The sequence below is a fragment of the Cydia pomonella genome, chromosome 10 (genome assembly GCF_033807575.1).
Source record: "Cydia pomonella isolate Wapato2018A chromosome 10, ilCydPomo1, whole genome shotgun sequence".
NCBI lineage: Eukaryota > Metazoa > Arthropoda > Insecta > Lepidoptera > Tortricidae > Cydia > Cydia pomonella.
The window spans coordinates 8,309,746-8,329,630 of NC_084712.1; the positions used below are offsets into that span (position 1 = coordinate 8,309,746).

Consider the following 19,885-nt stretch of genomic DNA (forward strand, 5'->3'; position numbering starts at 1 on the left):
GAGCAAACAACACATCAGCGTTGTATGGGTTAAGACGTATAGTGGATGTGCTACAACGAAAAAACCGCATATACATATCTACATCGACAATTTTTGCTACACAGGTACTTTAGACCAAAAAAATAAAATTTTTGTTACTAGTTCCTAAAAATCCCCCGGGGAGTAATGACGTCATCAAATTTTTGTATAGGATTTGAAAAAAAAGAATTTCAAAACCTATCGTGTGGGGTATCAAATGAAAGAGAATTATGAGAAGATTCTAGATCTAGAATATACAACACTCTTACCTTTTAGCCACCTGTTTTCCAAAAATCAAAAAAACATTTTCAAAACATGCCAAATTTGGGCTTCCCCAGTTAAGACGTGGCTTAGTGATTTTTTCGAAAACACACTCCAAACGTCTTGCCATATCCTTATATCAAACATAAAATAAAGCAATTTGTAAAATTATGTATTCTTCCTTCTTTCCTTAAAGGTATGTCCCTATATATGCCATCCCATACAGTTTCCCTATCCTGTTTTGATTAGATTAGATTAGATTAAATTAAATTAAATTAAATTAAATATATAACCAATGCAGCCTGGCTAAAATGGAGAACCCTTACAGGTGTATTAGGTATGTGATGCCAAAATGCCGATTCGGCTAAAGGGTAAAGTCTACAACACGGCAGTAAGACCAGCCATGATGTACGGTACCGAGTGCTGGGCCGTCAAAAAGCAGCATGAACAAAGGATGCACACGAACGAAATGAAAATGCTACGGTGGGCAGCTGGAGTAACGAGATTGGACAAAGTGCGGAACGAATACATCCGAGGTAAGAACCTAAAGTTGCTCCCATCGTGGATAAGATGTCGTATGCGATGGTACGGTCATGTAATGCGATGGTACGGTCATGTAATGCGACGAGATGAAAACAACGCCGTAAAGAAGGCCCTAGCTATCCCGGATAAAAAGAAAGGTGGAGGGCTACCGTACGCCACGTGGTGGACAACCGTTGCTAATGATCTAGAACGAGCTCAACTGGTCAAGCAAACGTTCTAGATCAGACAACCCAAGACCGACTGTCTTAGTGTCGTAAAACGAGGAGGGCTGACCCCAAATAAAGGGATAAGGCACGGCAGAAGAAGAAGAAGAAATTATATTAATGAAAATGAAATTCAATAAAGTTAAATGAAATATTATAATATCTTGTAAGGTGGATTAGAAAATAGTTATTTACGATACAAGTGCAGAAAATGCAAAAAGGCCATTACCAGTTGGTGTGGTGAAAATTAAATTTCCGTATTCCTCACCATCATGTCTTTTGAATTAACATTAATAACTCAAATTATCTTATTTTATGTTCTTATCCGAAGTTACCTGCAACGGATGTCGGTTCTAACTTGTCAGTAGCGCGGACAACGCCCGCAGCCGCACAATTATGTTAACCACAAAACAAGCGCCAACCACGTCCACAATTTGCGAACTTGTAGTCTGATAACGCGCGACGTGTTCCGTTAACATTATAATTTAGTTGTCAGTGTCACACGTTATACTCCTATACGAGATGTCAAATGTATACTACCGAATTACCGGGAGCGGGGACAAGACAACCAGGCGTATTCGAGTTATAGTTATTCGATCTGTTTCCGATATGATACTGATCTGTCATTGGCAAAAGTTCTGACATTTCTTTAACCAAAAACGTCACTTTTAGAATAAAATATAATAGAATTTGTTTTATTCATAAACACACAAACAGTAATAGACATACATATAAGAGAACATAGTGAGATTAAAGTGTCACGAAATGGCCTCATCTCAGCATGTTGCTGGCGACTTCCAGCTCCAGATCTTCCGATGAGACCATCGAGTGCGAAATAATCACGGAAGGTAACAGACAAAAGGAAAGAAACATAAAATAAACCGAAATAAATTACGCACAGTAGACAAGCTAATACAAAAAGAGATACAACATGACGAACATACTTAACACTAAGTTTAGATAAAATTGCACGGACGAAACGAACGTACCTGTCCCGGTCCGGTCGGATCATATCGTGGCGCCGCATTAAGCGTGCATAGTTATGCGCTAGTTAGCGCCAGGTCAGCGGTAGCTACACGAATTAAATTCAATGACAGATTTGACAAACATAATAATAAGATGAATCTCATAATCTCAATCCATTTTCGATCATAAAAACCATAAAACAAAGTTGACTAAAATACGTAAACAAAAGAAAAACGAATAATATATATAACATAATCAACTCAAATAAAAGGATGGTGTGTGGGGAATGGTGCCGATTCCATTGCGGAAGGAACAAAAGCATTGTGGTAAGTAATAATAGAGACTTGACTACAGGCAACCTGTTTCCAATCTGCAGGTTTCCTGGTTAAGCTGGTGATTGAGTAAGTACTGTTTAAGGTTTGTCTTAAAACTTTGCAGGTTTCTCACTGGCGGCGGCACATTTTTCCAACAGCGTGACGCAGAATACTTAAAACTTCCTCGGAAAGCGGCTGAAGCATGACGCGGCGTCAACAGATGAATTCCACAATCACGGCGCTCGCGGAGCTTAATGCAAGATAGCTTCTTGAAAAGATATGCAGGAGTTTTATAGTTCAGTACTTTTGACACTGACAGATCAGTAGGTATCATATCGGAAAAAGATTGAATAACTAAAATTCGAATACGCCTAAATTGTTCCTGCCAATCTGATAAGTATAAGTAGATAATCTAGTAATCTGTGAACGATGTTGTTGGTTTCTCACTGTATTATTCTTTGTACTCTATTTCTGTGCCTAAACCCTGTGCGTTACTGTTTTTATGTCCCAAATAAAATAAAAAAATAATAAACCAAAACGGCGGTCATAAAAATACTATTATGTTTTCGAAGCAATCATTAGTTTTAGATTATTCTTGAGCTAACAAAAGCGACAAGTTAAATTGGAAATTCACTTCGGAGAAAAAATATTTAGAGATTCATGAGATTCAAATCTGCATACATTTATGATGAAATTCGATTAGTGGTACATACCCAATAGCTTCATTTATTATGTACATATGCCACTATATGATTATGATCTCATAAGAGCATAGAGCAATTTTATTTAAATTAGTCTGAAGCAATCTCGTTGAGAGAGAAAAGATAAAATTGATTCTAAAATAGAGTGTAGAATTCTCTGGAACCACTAACGGACGCGCGTGCAATCTAGGAATACCTCTCGGTAATATTTTCACGTTAATTCTCGACGGGTAAGGATCTTATAATTTGCTTCTTCTAAACTCACACAAATGCCGGAGGAGAGTCTTTAATGTTATTACGTGAACTAATCACCAAACATAACCGGAAGGAAATGTTTAGAAGCTACTTTTATTAGCGGACATAAAATGACACAACCTAATTCATGGCGTTTTTTCTCCACGCGACGCAATAAAAAATAAGTTTTATCGAAAAAGTTTCGCCGACGACGTTAGGATGGAAAATGATTTGTTCGGAATATTATTTCTTTTGATTTTATGGCTGCGAGTAGTAGAACTCAAACGTACAATTTATATCTAAGATTAAGGGTCCCCAGCAAGCTCGGTTCTCCATACAAACGTAGTTACGCTCTCATTTTAAAACGACTAGCTAGATTTCTCTGAAACTTTGTACTTACAAAGATAAGGTATATCTAGGCTGTAATTAGTTTATGTAGCCTCAGATATCATAGTCAAAAGTGAGTTTAAGATTTTTATACAAAACTTGTTTTCGTTTGTGTTATAAGGTGGAGCAATATAAACTTATTTCTGACCTAGATATAGTCATTGTATGTGCAAAGTTTCATTACAAACCAACACGTAGTTTTAAAATGAGAACGAAACTCCATTTGTATGAGGTGAAATTTGGCCGAGCTTGCCAGGGACTTTTAATTAGGTACTCAGTTAGTGAGGCTACGGATTGCGAACGGACGGTCTAGCTCTGTTGAATCGAAACATATTTTTATTTTGTTTATGTGCACTATTGGTTAATTATTGTGTGATTTTCTGCTTAGTGAGCTCTTCTCGGCGTGAGAGGGCACAAACTGGGCAATGAGTCCGATGGAAAAGATGATAACAGCTGTTTTCTATACAAAGTAAACTGCCATTTTATAGTGCATGCTCACAGTATTTGATCAAATATTCGAAAGGCATTTCTTTTCTTAGTATATATGTAACACGGACTTTGTCGTATATAAATAATCTCTCTTTTTTTGAAAGTCGGTTTGGAAGTTTTAATGTATCCTATTAGACTTAAATTTACATTTCAATTTACAAAATTAAAATGGCCAGCCAATGACAATAAGTACTTCATTCACTAAAATTGGCTGAGCAGTTTCGAAGCCACAGTAAAACACACGTGATAAGAATGAATAAGTACATACATACACTGTTAAAATCATAATCCTGCCTTTGCCGCAGTCAATTAAAATATTGTTTATTGTATACATGTACAGTACAGTGATGCATCAAGATACAAGATGTTAAATATTATTTGTTACGAATAGTACATGCTACCCTGTGAGGGCATTACAATGTAACATTACAAATAAAACGCAAGCAGGGTAAATCGTCTATTACTGGCTGCTTTCCAATAACTGGCCACCTTATAATAAAATAAAATAAAATAGAATCCTATTTATTTATTCGCATAATGCAACTAAACCAAACATTAGTTTTAAAATTTTACTTGGATTGTGTGAATATTAAACAGAATCCTTTTTAGGGTTCCGTAGTCAACTAGGAACTTATAGTTTCGCAAGGTCTGTCTGTCTGTCCGTCTGTCCGTCCGCGGCTTTGCTCGGTGGTCGTTAATGCTAGAAAATCGCAATTTAATATGAATATATATAAATTAATCACGACGACAAAGTGGTAGAATAAAAACTGGAAAACAATTTTTTTTAGGGTGCCTCCCCTTCTCGTAAAGTGTTTTTTTTTCGCTTCAACCCTATCGTGTAGGATATCGTTGGATAGTTCTTAATAAGGGTCTACAACAATCATTTTTTCATAAAGTAAATTATATATCTTCTGAAATAATCGATTCCAAAGGAAAAAAAAGGCGTCTCCCTCTCTAACTTTAGAACCATGGGTCCAAAAAATATGAAAAAATCGTGAAAGTAAAGCTTAGTAAAAATTTTCAATGAAAACTGCCAATATGATCAGTTAAGCTGTTTTTTTCTGAGTTATTGCAATAAGTCTTACCTTCTTAGTACAAACAATACGTACAAAGCGCCGCAAAGGTACTCCCTTTTGCTGACTGTACATGATGCTTACTAATCAAATCCCGTTCAAGGAATTAATGTGAAGGATGTGTAACTACGGAACCCTACACTGAGCATGGTCCGGCATGCTCTTGGCCGGTTTTTTTGTATAAGGTGGCCAGTAATATACAGTTTAGCCCATATTCCCATAAAAATGAGGCCAAGTGAATTCCGGCCCGACTGAAAGGAGACATGAAGCCTCGAGGTAATAGGTTAAGCGTCCCACTACATCACTAGTCAGCCAGTCGAGTGGAAAGGCGAGCGGGAGAGAAAAGGCGGCTGCAACTTTGGCTCAAGTACCCGCCCTTCTTCAATTCTTTCGTTTATAGTTTCAATGTGATGATTGTGCTATCTTGCAAGGGCTGACATATAAAATGTGCGAAATTGTTGATATTTTCCAAAGCGGTTAACTGATTGATATTATATCGTTATTTTATTGCGACGTGTATATGTCTATTACATTTAAATCGTTTTTATGAAATAGTCGGAGCATAAAGTCGTGTGTTTATGGTTAAAGGGATCCACTGATTACCAGTTCGCCGGACGACATCGGCCTGTCAGTTATTCGCGATTGTCAGCTTTTGCGAAAAACTGACAGGCCGATATCGTCCGGCGAACTGGTAATCACTGGGCCCCTTTAGAAACAAACGTAGCCACGTCTGAAACGAAAATGATTAACCTAAAGGTGGCGACTGACTTGTAACATTTGCTTGTAATGTATCGTTCACGGCGATCGTTACAAGTCAGTCGCCACCTTTGTAATACTCAAAGGGATTCGCGTAAAAACCGACAGCCGAGTGGAGCACGCGGTGCTCGCGTCGAGCGGCTCGGCTCGCTGCACTGACTGTTGTAATGCTCGGGTTGTATCGCGTTACATTACACCGAAATGTTACAAGTCAGTCGCCACCTTTAATGTTACGCGCTCAAACAATAGGTATGAGCCATGGGCACTGGAGAGTTAAGCATAGCAACGGGGAAGTGAATACAATCGTACATCGTACACGACATAATTTATGTAGGTACATAAATTATGTCGTACCTAGGTAGGTAAATTTCATGAAACCTTTTGCTTAACCTAGTAGGGTTACACGCACACTTACACAGTGTCCTCATTTATAGCTGGCCTTGTCTCTAAAGGAACATTCATAAGTACATGCTGTTCACGTTCTAGCAGGGCGCATAGCGAAGCGCTTAAGATAGGCATCTTACGTACAAAATCGCCTTTGGCTGCATCTGTGATATGAATATGAAATTCTAAGGCATATCGCAGCGTGGGTGAATGTGCTTTTGTTTTAACCGTAAACGGCTGGAAATAGAATGTAAAATGAGAATATAATTTCAAAGCCATTTTTGTTCCTGGTTCATACCAACTAGGAGCGCAATTTAAAAATACTTCTTGACAGCTAAATAATGGTCTTATGAATGTTGTCATCACGCCATTGGACATGTACAGCATTGAACTTTAAAGCCAAAGAATTAATAGGTAGGTACCTACTTTCAAAGCAACAATCAAAAACTTTTAAAAGTCGTCGCACAAAAGCTTTTAGTATTCCAATTACTGTTGTAGTTTCAAGAAGCTTGTTCAGAAACGAAAACTCGTACCAATATGGCTCCAGTTCGATTTTAATATCAGGGAGTGTGTCAGGCACGTGTCAGGGGTCCGCACACATATGGGTACCTAAGTAACTGAGCTCTGATAGTAGGTATTACTTGAGCCAGTCGTTCCATACCTATTCCCGATTGGGTTCGGCACACTCATTTGTTGTGGGATTGCTTGCCCAACGCTAATATCCTTTGTGTTTGTTTTCAATCGCAATTAACTGGACGATCAATCGTGTAAATTGCAGAGCGGGCAGAAGCAATGCTTTCAGACTACGCTACAATCGCAGAGATAAGTTGGGTCATGTACTTTGGACGTAATTTAATGAGATATTACTTTGAAAGTATTGTGACAAATAGTGTTTAAAAGAATAGTTTAATAACGTAATAATTACATAAGTAGGATTTCATTATAAAATTTTGAGTAATATTTTTATTTATAACTATTTTATAAACGCCTCTATTCTCAGAAAACATACTGACGAATTCGAAATTACTTACGCGAGGTTATAAAATCCATTTGGGCCAAAGCAAACAACCGGGCCCTCCAGAAACGCCCAGAGGCACACAATCTGCATTTTGGCTTACGAGTACATATTCCCTTACTCTCTTTCTTCCGGGCCCACTGTATATGATATGATATGATATGATATGATTTATTTATCTCACAATATACAATTTCACTTAAAACTACGCGTGGTAAATTCTTAGGAATTTATATTGTGATTGTCGGTTTGTCTTACTTTATATACATAGGAAAAACATGTGACAATTAATAATTCATTTATATATATATTATTTATTATACATATATTCATTACTTAGTCACTTGGCCGAGTCAAGTCACGAATTAATTTAAGATTTTGTTGGCTTCTTTGAACCAGCCCAGCTACTAAAAGTAAAGTGCCTATAAATATTTATAAGCACCAAATAAGCAGTTAGTTACCCTGACATCGACCCGCAGGATGAATAATATTTTAAATTAAGAATAAAAACACTGGATTTAGTATGTAACTGTGTTTTAACTAAGATTTTTCTTGTTTTTGTTTAAAAAAATGTTGTAGTGAGATATAAGAATCAGGTTTTACATATGTTTTAAAGGTCAACAAGGCTGAGTCGGATTTTCTATCATGTGAACTTTAATCCTATGTATCGTGTATCCATTGACTATTTCGTTTGATAGAAAATCGAACCAACTCTGAATATTGTTTCTCTAATAAAAAATATGATTGTCTATCTGTATGCTTTACACACAATGTTTAAAACAGGCGAAAACTTAGTTTATTGTAAAGCAGCCAAAACATACGAATACCATAGATAAACTTAAGAAGTTAAAGTAGTTACTTCTTGGTAGCAGTAAATAATTGAAAATCGCCTAATATTATTTTATGTTGAAGTTCGCAGGGTTAGTGCTACAGTAATATTTTAGCAAGTATTAGGGCGTCTGGATTTAATGGAGTTTTTGTTTGAAAGAGCCATAATACTCGTTGCACCTTCGACTGACTTTCAGAAATTGCAGAGCTCCATTTAATACGTCTGAGTTGCTCAATGCACTCAGCTTTGATATTTTCTTAATATCTTCATTTTTTTTTTATCTATCAAGATAAAAAAAAGTTCATGTTTATACGAATACCATTTATTAATTTTAAAAAAATAAGTCAATTGTAAATTGATAAAAATATGCCTAGTTTTAGGTTTTGATTTATCTCCAATTGAATCTCTCCTATTCAATGAGAAGAACATAACATTTTTCTTATTTTTGGTCATGTCCTCGGCTTGGCACTATCGTAATGGCAAGCTAGATCAAGTTTCGCAAATACGAGCGACGCGAACGGAACCCTCGACCCCACTTTATAGCTGTATCTACTAGGTATCTTATTACATTTTCCTCATACGAAACATAACCATGTATAAGTTTGTACAATACAAATCCCAAACAATATACAAGTCCCGGAATTTGTAGGTTTGTCAGTTGTCACTTTTGAACCTTAATGCCATTACATAGAATCGAAAAGTGACAAACCTTGCAATTCCGTGACTGTACTTATATCATACATGTTTTATTAGGGAAGCCTGTCACACTGTGAATGTAATGAATGTTGACAAAAAGTATTGTTTTGGATATATAACAAGTAACCGGTGGTTTCAATTGTCAATGCCTAAGATTAAAATTAATCCTAGAAAACAACGAATAATATAGTATTCATGACTTCGGAACAAATACCCGTGTATCACACGAATAAATGCCCTTACCAGGATTTAAACCAAGGACCATCGGCCTCATAGATAGGGTCACTACCCACTAGGCCAGACAGGTCGTCAAGTATATGCCATGTTAAGTTACTATGTTTTTAAATGGATGATTAAGTTACTTTTTATTTTTGGTCTGAATGCTCTTTAATTCAGAATACAATTTGTTCAGCTGCGGAGTACGGTTACTAGCTTATGTCAGAGCATAGATCAGTGGTAACTTTGTTTCAAAGATGATTTATTATTCACTGCTGGAAGTCGGAGTTAGAAGATTTAATATTTCAAACGGAGTTCGTCTGCCATTTCGGCCAAGATTGGGAGGTACTTTCATTCATTAATCAAACGTTTTGAATATTTCATTGTGCACTAGTGCTAGTGCTTTAGATTGGAGTAGCGTAGACAGGAATGAATTATGAAACCTATTCTTTAATAAACTGGGTAACTTATTATGGATGTACCTAATATCCATAGCTATAAACATTCCGTGACATATATGTATATCGCATGACATTTACCTAAGTAGTTTCGAGTTAGGGTGCGCAATCTCGGTATTCCGAGATCTCGCCCATTTTTTGCAAGATTGATCTTGCACGCAAAATCGTACGCGATCTCGCAAAATTTATAGAAAAGGACAGCACCTGCAGTCAGCATAATGCTTATTTTCTGTGGTGCCAACAACTGTAGAAGCAGAACAAGCCTTAACTCATGAAATAAAACTTTGTAAACGGATTATATCGCGTATAATGAATTTAAAATAAAACCCAATATTTCGATCGCTCTTTACAGCGTTCGTGGTCAACGGGAGACTGAGGAAACATATATATTCACTTCTGAAAAGTCAAAAGTCGAAATTACCGTGCCATCGGATATAGGTATCAAAGGCCAAAGGTATTGCGGCATCGTTTCGAGCGATGGCGCTACAACCTTTAGCCGGTGCCCGGTAAGATAACGCCACTTTTTAGGGTTCCGTAGCCAAATGGCAAAAAACGGAACCCTTATAGATTCGTCATGTCCGTCTGTCTGTCCGATTCTGTCACAGCCACTTTTTTCCGAAACTATAAGAGCTATACTGTTCAAACTTAGTAAGTGGATGTATTCTATGAACCGCATTAAGATGTTCACACAAAAATAGAAAAAAAACAATAAGTTTTGGGGGTTCCCCATACTTAGAACTGAAACTCAAAAAATATTTTTTCATCAAAACCATACGTGTGGGGTATCTATGGATAGGTCTTCAAAAATGATATTGAGGTTTCTAATATCATTTTTTTCTAAAATGAATAGTTTGCGCGAGAGACACTTCCAAAGTGGTAAAATGTGTGTCCCCCCCCCCCCCCCCCGTAACTTCTAAAATAACGGAATGAAAAAACTAAAAAAAATATATGATATACATTGTCATGCAAACTTCCACCGAAAATTGGTTTGAACGAGATCTAGTAAGTAGTTTTTTTTTTAATACGTCATAAAATTTAAAAAAAAAAAAAATTTCATTAAACCCATACGTGTGGGGTATCTATGGATAGGTCTTCAAAAATGATATTTAGGTTTCTAATATATTTTTTTTCTAAACTGAATAGTTTGCGCGAGAGACACTTCCAAAGTGAAAAAATGTGTGCCCCCCCCCCCCCCCCCGTAACTTCTAAAATAACAGAATGAAAAATCTAAAAAAAATATATGATATACATTACCATGCAAACTTCCAGCGAAAATTGGTTTGAACGAGATCTAGTGAGTAGTTTTTTTTTAATACGTCATAAAATTAAAAAAAAAAATTTTTTTCATCAAACCCATACGTGTGGGGTATCTATGGATAGGTCTTCAAAAATGATATTTAGGTTCCTAATATCATTTTTTTTCTAAACTGAATAGTTTGCGCGAGAGACACTTCTAAAGTGAAAAAATGTGTGTCCAAAGTGGTAAAATGTTGAACAAGATCTAGCAAGTAGATTTTTTTTAATACGCCTCAAATGGTACGGAACCCTTCATGCGCGAGTCCGACTCGCACTTGGCCGCTTTTTTGATAATTAACAAATTGAACACATATCAGTAAGAATAAGGATCAAAGTCAAATGGCGTTCTAAAAGTTTTAATCATGTGTCGAAAGATGGCTGTAAATTTACTGTGCCTACAAAATTTTCTTTGACAATTTACCTCTATTTCAAATTATCTTTGCTATCAGTATTGGCAGCCATTCTAGAAAGTTATGACAATAGAGAGACTGAGAGTCATTCTAACTTTAAAAATTTATATGCTGGTATAGTTGAAGCAAAACTTTGTAGTCTAAAACTAAGGTATTTAAACACATTACTCGTAATAATTTTCTTAGCTTCAGAATTACCGAACTATTAGCTATAGAAATTTAATGTCATCGTAAACTTAGGCTAAATGTATTACCTAGTGTAAGTTTTGCATGCCAAGTGTGGCAGAACATGCATTCATGTAACCTATCTACTGACATGACAAATTGTAATATCTGTGTAATGTTCTAGCAAAATAAATGATTCTGATTCTGATTCTGATTCTGATTACTTAGCTAATCATAGCACGTAACTTACTGCAGGTTGTTACTTCAACGGAGATTCATAGGACCTCTTTTAAGAGCAACGTATGTATATAGCACGGAATTTTCATTAAAACTCTCGTTTTCGTAGATTATATCTTGTATGGAATGTAATTTTGTATGTTGTATTTGTACTCATAGGTATCATTGGATGTCTTGTCTTTTCTGTCTATATACATACAAAACGCGTAAGTAGTGTTTAGGTACAGTAAGCTGTAAAGATACTGACCCTCCCGTATAGAAACTTATTTACACGGAGGTCAGCAGTTATCTCTGCAGCTTACTACAAATATTTATTCTAGTACTAAAGTTAATTTTATTTTTCCTTATTTATACGCGATTTTACCTATAATTTTACAGGTAATGTAGGTACTATACTCGTAGTTTTGCGCCCATATCTCCAAACTATTATCGGTGGCGGAATTGCGACCCTTGTCATGTTTGACATTTCTCAATGGACCTTTCACCTGCCCTATTTAGGTCTAGGGGCACGGACAACCGACATCCATGGTCAAAATAGATATTTATTTTGGAGGAAATAATTTGTGACGGAAAATATCGTTGTCGAATACCCCTGCCACATCTAATTTGTAGCTTTGGGGCCTTTGTAGCAGTTTTAACCGTTCTAGTGTTGTGTCTTTTGAACGATCGAATGTTTCATCGTCGGAGTAAACACAATGACATAAGGTACCACTTTGTAAGGAGTGTATTAAAGGACAATATGAGTATTGATTTGACCGACTGAATGCTCGCCAACATATTAAAGAAAGCTTTGCCTAGAGAAAAGCACTATACGTGCATGCGCGGTTAGGGCATTGATTGTTAATTGCTTATTTTTTAACAGTTGTTCTTTGATATCACTTTGATTTGTTTGTATTTTCATCCGTTTAAATATTTCGAATATGCACATTAAGGGGTCGTATTGAAATTGACATATTATGTTAATATTATATTTGTAGAATCTGGTTGCTTATTTTAAGGGGCCAAAGTACTGGCAGTAGACGGAACTTTGTCAAATGTATATTTGTATAGCAACGTTTCTATGAATTGTTTGTCTACTATTGTTTATTTACTACATACGCCAATAACAGTTCTCATGTAAACACTGAATAAATGTCTAGTATGTATACACTTTCTTGGTTTAACTGTCCTGTAGATCTCTGCTAAATAGTGATAGGTTTACCCTCATACAACACCAGGGGGCCTAATTAAGATAACAATCACACATCGCCAAACGCCAAACGATAAAAAACTTGACAATTGCCATACATTATTTAAGTTTCAACTGGCGTTTTCTATCAACGATTGTCAGCTTGGCTAGTCCTGGGGGCTAAGTGCATTTACCCTAAAAATATAGGTAGAGAAAGCAATGATAGAGAGAGACGTACCCTGACTCACGGCGCACTTTTCTCGAGTTGGTAGGGAAAATGTCTATCAAAATTACGGGGCGTTTTCTTAAGTGCCACCCCACACTAGCGTCTGCCGAGCTTCGGCGTCAGCCGTCAACTCTATGGCTGCTGCTCGACGCAACGTTCGTAGAACTGCGCGTTGACGCCATTTTCCATAGCGCTTACTAGGCGCCGACTAGACACTCAAAATACGTTAGTGTAGAGTGGCCCTAATAACGAAGGCTATCTATCATTCACTACCCGTGTTTTTGGGTAAAGTAACCAACTGGTAAATGTAAACACGGAGTCGATAACTGAATGGGAATATGGGGTAGACCTTTCAATTTCATCTTCGAAACACCATTTAACTAAGAACGAATTTAATTTCCCTGGACTCCGTGCAATATTAAATTATCAATCGAAAAGCGTGTAAAAGTAATGATGAGGTATCAATTTGAAGCAGAAACCAATTTTCACAGCTTATATTGATTTCCGCGTTAACTTTCGGGTCGTACAAAAGCCGGCCAAGTGCGAGTCGAACTCGCGTGACCGTACATTATGTACCCACTTAAGAGGGAAGTATACCACCTGATCGTCCATACAAAAAGAGAAAATGTTTTTCCACTTCGACCTAGAATATATTCTGCTGAAGCGATCAACATCAAAATCAAAGAGATTTGTTAAGATTTAGTTAGTGGAAACCATTTTCTCCCGACATGGAATTTTATAGAAAAATTACCGTTATTTCGTTAGATTCAAAAAGCTATTCTTCCCTCTTAAGAGATGAGGGCGAATTATTTACATTTTATGAGAGCAACGTCCCGACGTTGATTAATTAGTAGGTACATCCTACTAAAAATCGTACCGTGTATTTTTCCTAAGCTTGAAAGCTGGTTCGAGCAGAAAAATGTAATATAAGCTAGAAACATTTATCGCTCTTTTTAAGGCGAGTCATATCTCTAACGGCGTTTGACATGAGTTGTGCCTATTACCAGCGCACGAGAAAATGTTTATTAATTTTCCTAAATATTCTGCTAAGTATATACTTGACGCGGCCAATGATGATCCCTACGACACTTCATTTTTGGTTTTTTTTTTTGGTTCTTAACACAAATGTAAAAAATAATATAAATACGGTAAAAACCCATTACTTCAATTATTTCCTAAACTTATGTCTATCCAATAGTGAAATCGAGAAACTGTCATACGGATCATCATTGACCGTTTCAAGAATAGTAAACACCCTTATAATGGACGTGGTCTCAATTATACGTTTGCTTAAGTTTAACGTTTCATTAATTTCTCTCTATTTAAAAGAAATGATGCCATACTGCCATGACTGAAGGTTGCAGTATTCTAAATATGCTCTCCTGTGGAATAGATACCGAACAAGTCAATTATTATAATCAGGACATCATATCGCGTAGATACTGAGCGATTGCCTTAGGCGAACCACTTTATGATTGTAATGTATATTAACTCCGATAACAGGATCGAGTTCATCTAGGCCTGCCCATCAGCATAAATTTCGAACACTGACGAGGGATATGCTAATAGAGTGTAAGTAAGCGAAATCTATTTGTGTGTTTGGAATTTATTGATACTACGCTACATTGTGGACATAATAACCTGAGAGACTTTATCTATGCTTGCTGTAGTATCTAATAAATAAATAAATAAATAAATATTATAGGACATTATTACACAAATTGACTAAGTCCCACAGTAAGCTCAATAAGGCTTGTGTTGTGGGTACTTTGACAACGATATATATAATATATAAATACTTAAATACATAGAAAACACCCATGACTCAGGAACAAATATTCATGCTCATCACACAAATAAATGCCCTTACCAGGATTTGAACCCGGGACCATCAGCTTCATAGGCAGGGTCACTACCCACTAGGCCAGACCGGTCGGTATCTACATTATTTAATGCTATATCACCGCAAACCGCATCATCACTTACCAGCAGGTGAGATTGTATACACATGTATGTATGTAGGTAGTCCTGTACAGTATTCTGGAGAGGAAATACATTCTTGTTTGCAAAACAAAAACTATTTTATCATAAATAAAGGCCATAGTTATTCAATCGGGCCCGTTGCTGTACATCTCCACCATCAAAGCTACGCCGGCAGCAAAAGATAGATAATAAGCTAAAAGCTTTATTGTTAACGTTTTGAAAAAATATTTCTATATTAACGATAACATAAATATATCAATGGAAATTATTGGTAACTCATTTCTTACGTTCACAATGCTATTCACACAACATGCAGGCAACGAAACTGTTTTCGACATCTCTCTCTAGTCTATTCGTTTCAGTAGTAACTCTCAACAGTAACAATAACGCCGTAACAGCCATTGTGACCGTGTTTCTCATTGAATTGTTTATCGTCATAGCACGTGTTTTAGGGCTAAAACGTACCAGTGGCACCAGTGCTAGTGATTAATTAAATATCGACTCAACTTTTATCGATATCAATAGCAAGTTACTAAATCATAATCCATGGAGCAAACCACTTGTAATGTTACTATCTTTTGACATAGACTCTAGTCATTCTAACAATAATTAAAATTACATCTAATAATAATTCAGTTAATTTTATTGTAATAACTATTAAATTATTTAAAAAAATACAATACGGTATAGTCTCATGTCGTAGTTTTATTGACATCGACTTATGGTAAGTTTCACTTGTCCTTGCACTTTTTTAAAGTCAAACCAAATTGCACCCGTCAAACGAGGGTACTTTTATCGTATTTTAGTGCAAGAAGTCCCAATTTACAAACTGTTTTTTCAATGGCTATTATACGTGGTGGGGCGGAATTCACGTTAAAGCGTAACTGACTTTTCCCCAATTTCTTATGTACGCCGAATTAAACGAATTACACAAAAATTACACAAAATCTTTTGAACTCACCGTGTTTTTATAAAACAGGACCTTGTTTTACGTGAACGTTTCATTTCACGGAAAACACAAAACGACCCTTTCTATGATCTGAGGACCCAGCAGACCACCACCCACCCCCAATAGACAGGGATTGTGTCGAGATACAAATCGTAACAATGTATCCCTTATCATTTACATCTGTGAGAATAATCAATATCCCTTTGTTTGAAATGTAATGTGGTATTCAAAACATGATATCTGTCACAGACAGCATTCGTAATATAATATGTAGACCTATGGGTCTATTTATTACTTGCAATAACCGCTACGTTTTGGGTAGCAACAAACATAGATTGTCAAAAATGACTACGTACAGAGTGTGGCATATAAAATCAAGAAATTAACAAACCGGCGGCAAACAAGCGGGCACCGTCTCCCATGGACGCTTGTGAAGATAAGGTCCAGTTAATGTAAAAAAGAAATACGTCATAAATATTTCTTTCTTACGTCTAGGTACAAAGCTGTTAGAGAACAAGAGTAAATTAGATATACATTATACATTATATACTCAACGGAAGTAACGGATGTAATTTATCGCAATAAAGTATTTAGTCTCCTGCCATACTTTGCCAGACTTACGGAAAATAATTAAAACAAACTACCTATTAACTAAAATGTAAAAGATATACAAGGTTTCAATGAAGATTGATGCCTGTGTAGTTATAGTGTGTACATATAGGTAGGTAATAATTTTAGAAATGTTATATGCTTTCCACAACGTTCCAAAAATATACCTCCTCCCCTAACCCTTCCCCTTCCCTTAACCCTTCTTTTCTCCTTACCTAATGTGTCATTATTAAATTACTATTTATGTTATACTGTAAATATTTTCCAAATTTGTGCCTACTTTGTATTAATCTAGTGTAATGATTATTGTGTAGCGGTAATATTTATGACAATACTTAATACTAATAAATGAATATGAATACACCCCTCTAAGACACTGACAATGGTCGTGTTAATTGTTGCAACGTTGGCTTGTAAAGATATTTGTGAAATTGATCGGACTTATCATTTTAAACCATAAAAGTTCAATACATAAAAAATGGGTGAGTGTCGTGAAACACTCAGTTGGGACGAAGTATGTATATTATTATTGATAAACGTATTATATTATTGATTAACAAATACAGAAAAAAAAAAAACTTAATTGACTAAATAATAATTACCAAATTTCACACATTAGTTCATAAATGCGACTTACAAGCAAAGAGAACAACCAAACATAAGAAAACATTTTTGTACAAGCTGAAACTTATACACTTAGCTCGTGCTTCACACTCGTTTAGTCAATCAAAAATATGAAATTCAAGTGCAAAAAAATACAAAACGTAATTTCTGCATACACGATCGAACCCGGATCGTTGCTGTTTCTAAGCGGGTGTCTGCCAATTGCGCCACTATAGGATTTACGTAGGTCAGTGAAATTAGGCTACTTATTCTCGCGAAAGAATTTAAACAAAAGAGGGCCGTGGCGGAAAAATCTTACACTTTCTTTCACCTAGCCCCCATCCGCCAACCGTCCGATAAGGAACTTCGTTCCAATAATTACATAGATAGATTAATGTTTGGACAATCTTACACAAATCGACCCATTGGTCCCAAAGTAAGCTCAATATAATAAATTGTGTTTATCTACTAGATGCCGGTACATAATAGACTGATGTAGAAATGATATTCGTGATAAATACACGAGTAAATGGGTTCGTAGGCAGGGTGACTAGCGACTTGGCTACAGTAGCCTAACCACGACACGACATAATCGCTAACGTATGTGACATCTGTAACTTACTTTCTATACATGTCGCTCGCACTAATATGCGAGTACGAGCGAGATGCATAGGAAGTAAGTTACGCACAAGCTAGTGTATATGCTGTCAATTTCAAACTGGTGGTAGCCGTATGAGGCTGTTAACGTTTATTGTTAGGTACTCTTAAAAGTCTCGTGATATGGTTCGATTTGCATACAAATTAATATCTACTCAAATATAATCGTTCATTGTCCTTTCCTAAAATACGTGGCATGAGTTTAGACGACAAAATGCAGCAGCGCACTTAATTGAGTCATTTGCCTTGATATCGAGACCGGTAGTTTGCCTCGAAACGCCGAAACATAAGACCGACACGCAAAGGCCTGAAATCACGAGATGGTGTGCGCTGATTTCAGGTCACTGGGTACGTGTAGCGGATGTCAAAGAATATAAGAAATAGTTGTTCATACCTACTGTAATAGCCATACGGCCCTATTAGAATGCTTATAGGATGTCACAGCGGGACGATACCGACCAAAGTGACAAAAGTGAGGTATTTGGTTAAAAATGACACTTTTGTCGAAAGTGACTTTTTTGGTTGAAAAAATTTCACTTTCGTCACTGACAGATCGGTATCATATCGCTGTGACATTTATTCTTAATACGGCCGATAGATAGATAACATTAACAAATACGTATCTAAACGATAGATTAAAAATGTTGCCGCGAACTATTTAGTAAAGCCTTAATTACAGCTCAGATTTAATATTAATACTTACATCCGGGTAAAGATAATGTAACAGAACTAGTATAGTCCTAGTCTAGTTCTGTCACATTTTTATACTAGTAGGTATGGTGTACGATAGTATACCTACTAATATGACAGACCATTCTGCTAATAAGTACCTACACGGTTAGTACATGGTGTTACTACAAAATGGTGGGTATTTATCGTTTTGTAGGGAAAATATCTGTGATGTTATTGTAACTAAATAATTATGCTGAGTTAATTACTCTGCTTTTTATCATTAAGTCACACTTCCTTCTTTGTGTACTTACCTACTGTAAAAACTTGTCTTACACAGTTTCTCCTCGTTTCCTTAATTTTAATCCCTTTTATTTCTTGCAAGCGACACAGAAAAATGAAGATTGCAGCACGTAGGGAGTCTCAACGTTTCTTCACATTCACGCTCAGACGTCTCTGTAATGAAAATATACCAGCTATATAAGACTGAATTCTAAACAATTCGCAACAAGCAAGCGTCTTAAGAGTCACGAGAAAACGTTTTAAAAAGTATTTTTACTCGTAATGTTAACCTTATGTCTGCTGACCAACTGCCTGTAAATAACACGATAAATATTTTAAAATAAAGCCTGTCTCGTCTACTCTATTCTTACTGAAAATGCAATTTTCTAAGACCGAATGCATAAGTAGGTAATAGATATTTGTACAACAAGAGAGCAAAGTTTGATATTTCTTCGAGTGCTTGTTTTGAGTCCCGTGCAAGCGAAAGATTCTATAATAGATTCAAAAGCGTAGCGAGTGAATCTAATTTAGAATCTTGAGCGAGTAAGGGACTCAAAAGCGTACGAGATGTAAATAACTTTGATCTCGTGTAGACAAAAATGTTCACGTCAGTCAGCCGTCAAAAAATACAACCTGAAAAAATGTAATCCGTCTTCATCAATATTTTATTCATGTTTTCTCAAGGTATTCTAACAACTAAGTTTAATTACCGCAATAAAACAAAACCAAAGAAATTTCAATAAAATAATACGAAAATAATGAATTAACGATCATCAATTGACAGTTCAATCGAAAACTTGTTTTTTGTAAAAAAAACTTTGTAAGATACGGTCCGAATTGCGGATACTACTGCTTGTCAACTATAGTAGAGATCATTAAAAGTAGTGAATTATTTACTGAGCGAAATTATTTATAAATTTGTATAAGTTCATTGTTTTGATTGTATAATAAAATACGTAAAATATGGTGTTTTTATCAAATTTAAAACTTTAATTTCATGAATTAATTATTACGAATGAAGACTCGTAGGGTGTTTTGGAACAATGCGGTCTGACTTATTTCGGGGGTCTATTATAAACCGTCAATAT

General features: G+C 36.0%; 1 protein-coding gene across 1 annotated transcript; it reads left to right on the top strand.

Annotated features, from left to right (window-relative positions):
• Positions 1 to 631: 631 nt before the first annotated feature.
• LOC133521745 (uncharacterized) lies at positions 632 to 1,042 on the top strand. Its single transcript, XM_061856813.1, has one exon. It carries the CDS (start codon positions 632 to 634, stop codon positions 1,040 to 1,042), a length of 411 nt encoding a protein of 136 aa, XP_061712797.1.
• Positions 1,043 to 19,885: the final 18,843 nt, after the last annotated feature.

What these genes read in the sequence shown, in the direction of transcription:
- LOC133521745 (XM_061856813.1), top strand. Translation starts at nt 632, where the DNA reads ATGCCGATTCGGCTAAAGGGTAAAGTCTACAACACGGCAGTAAGACCA.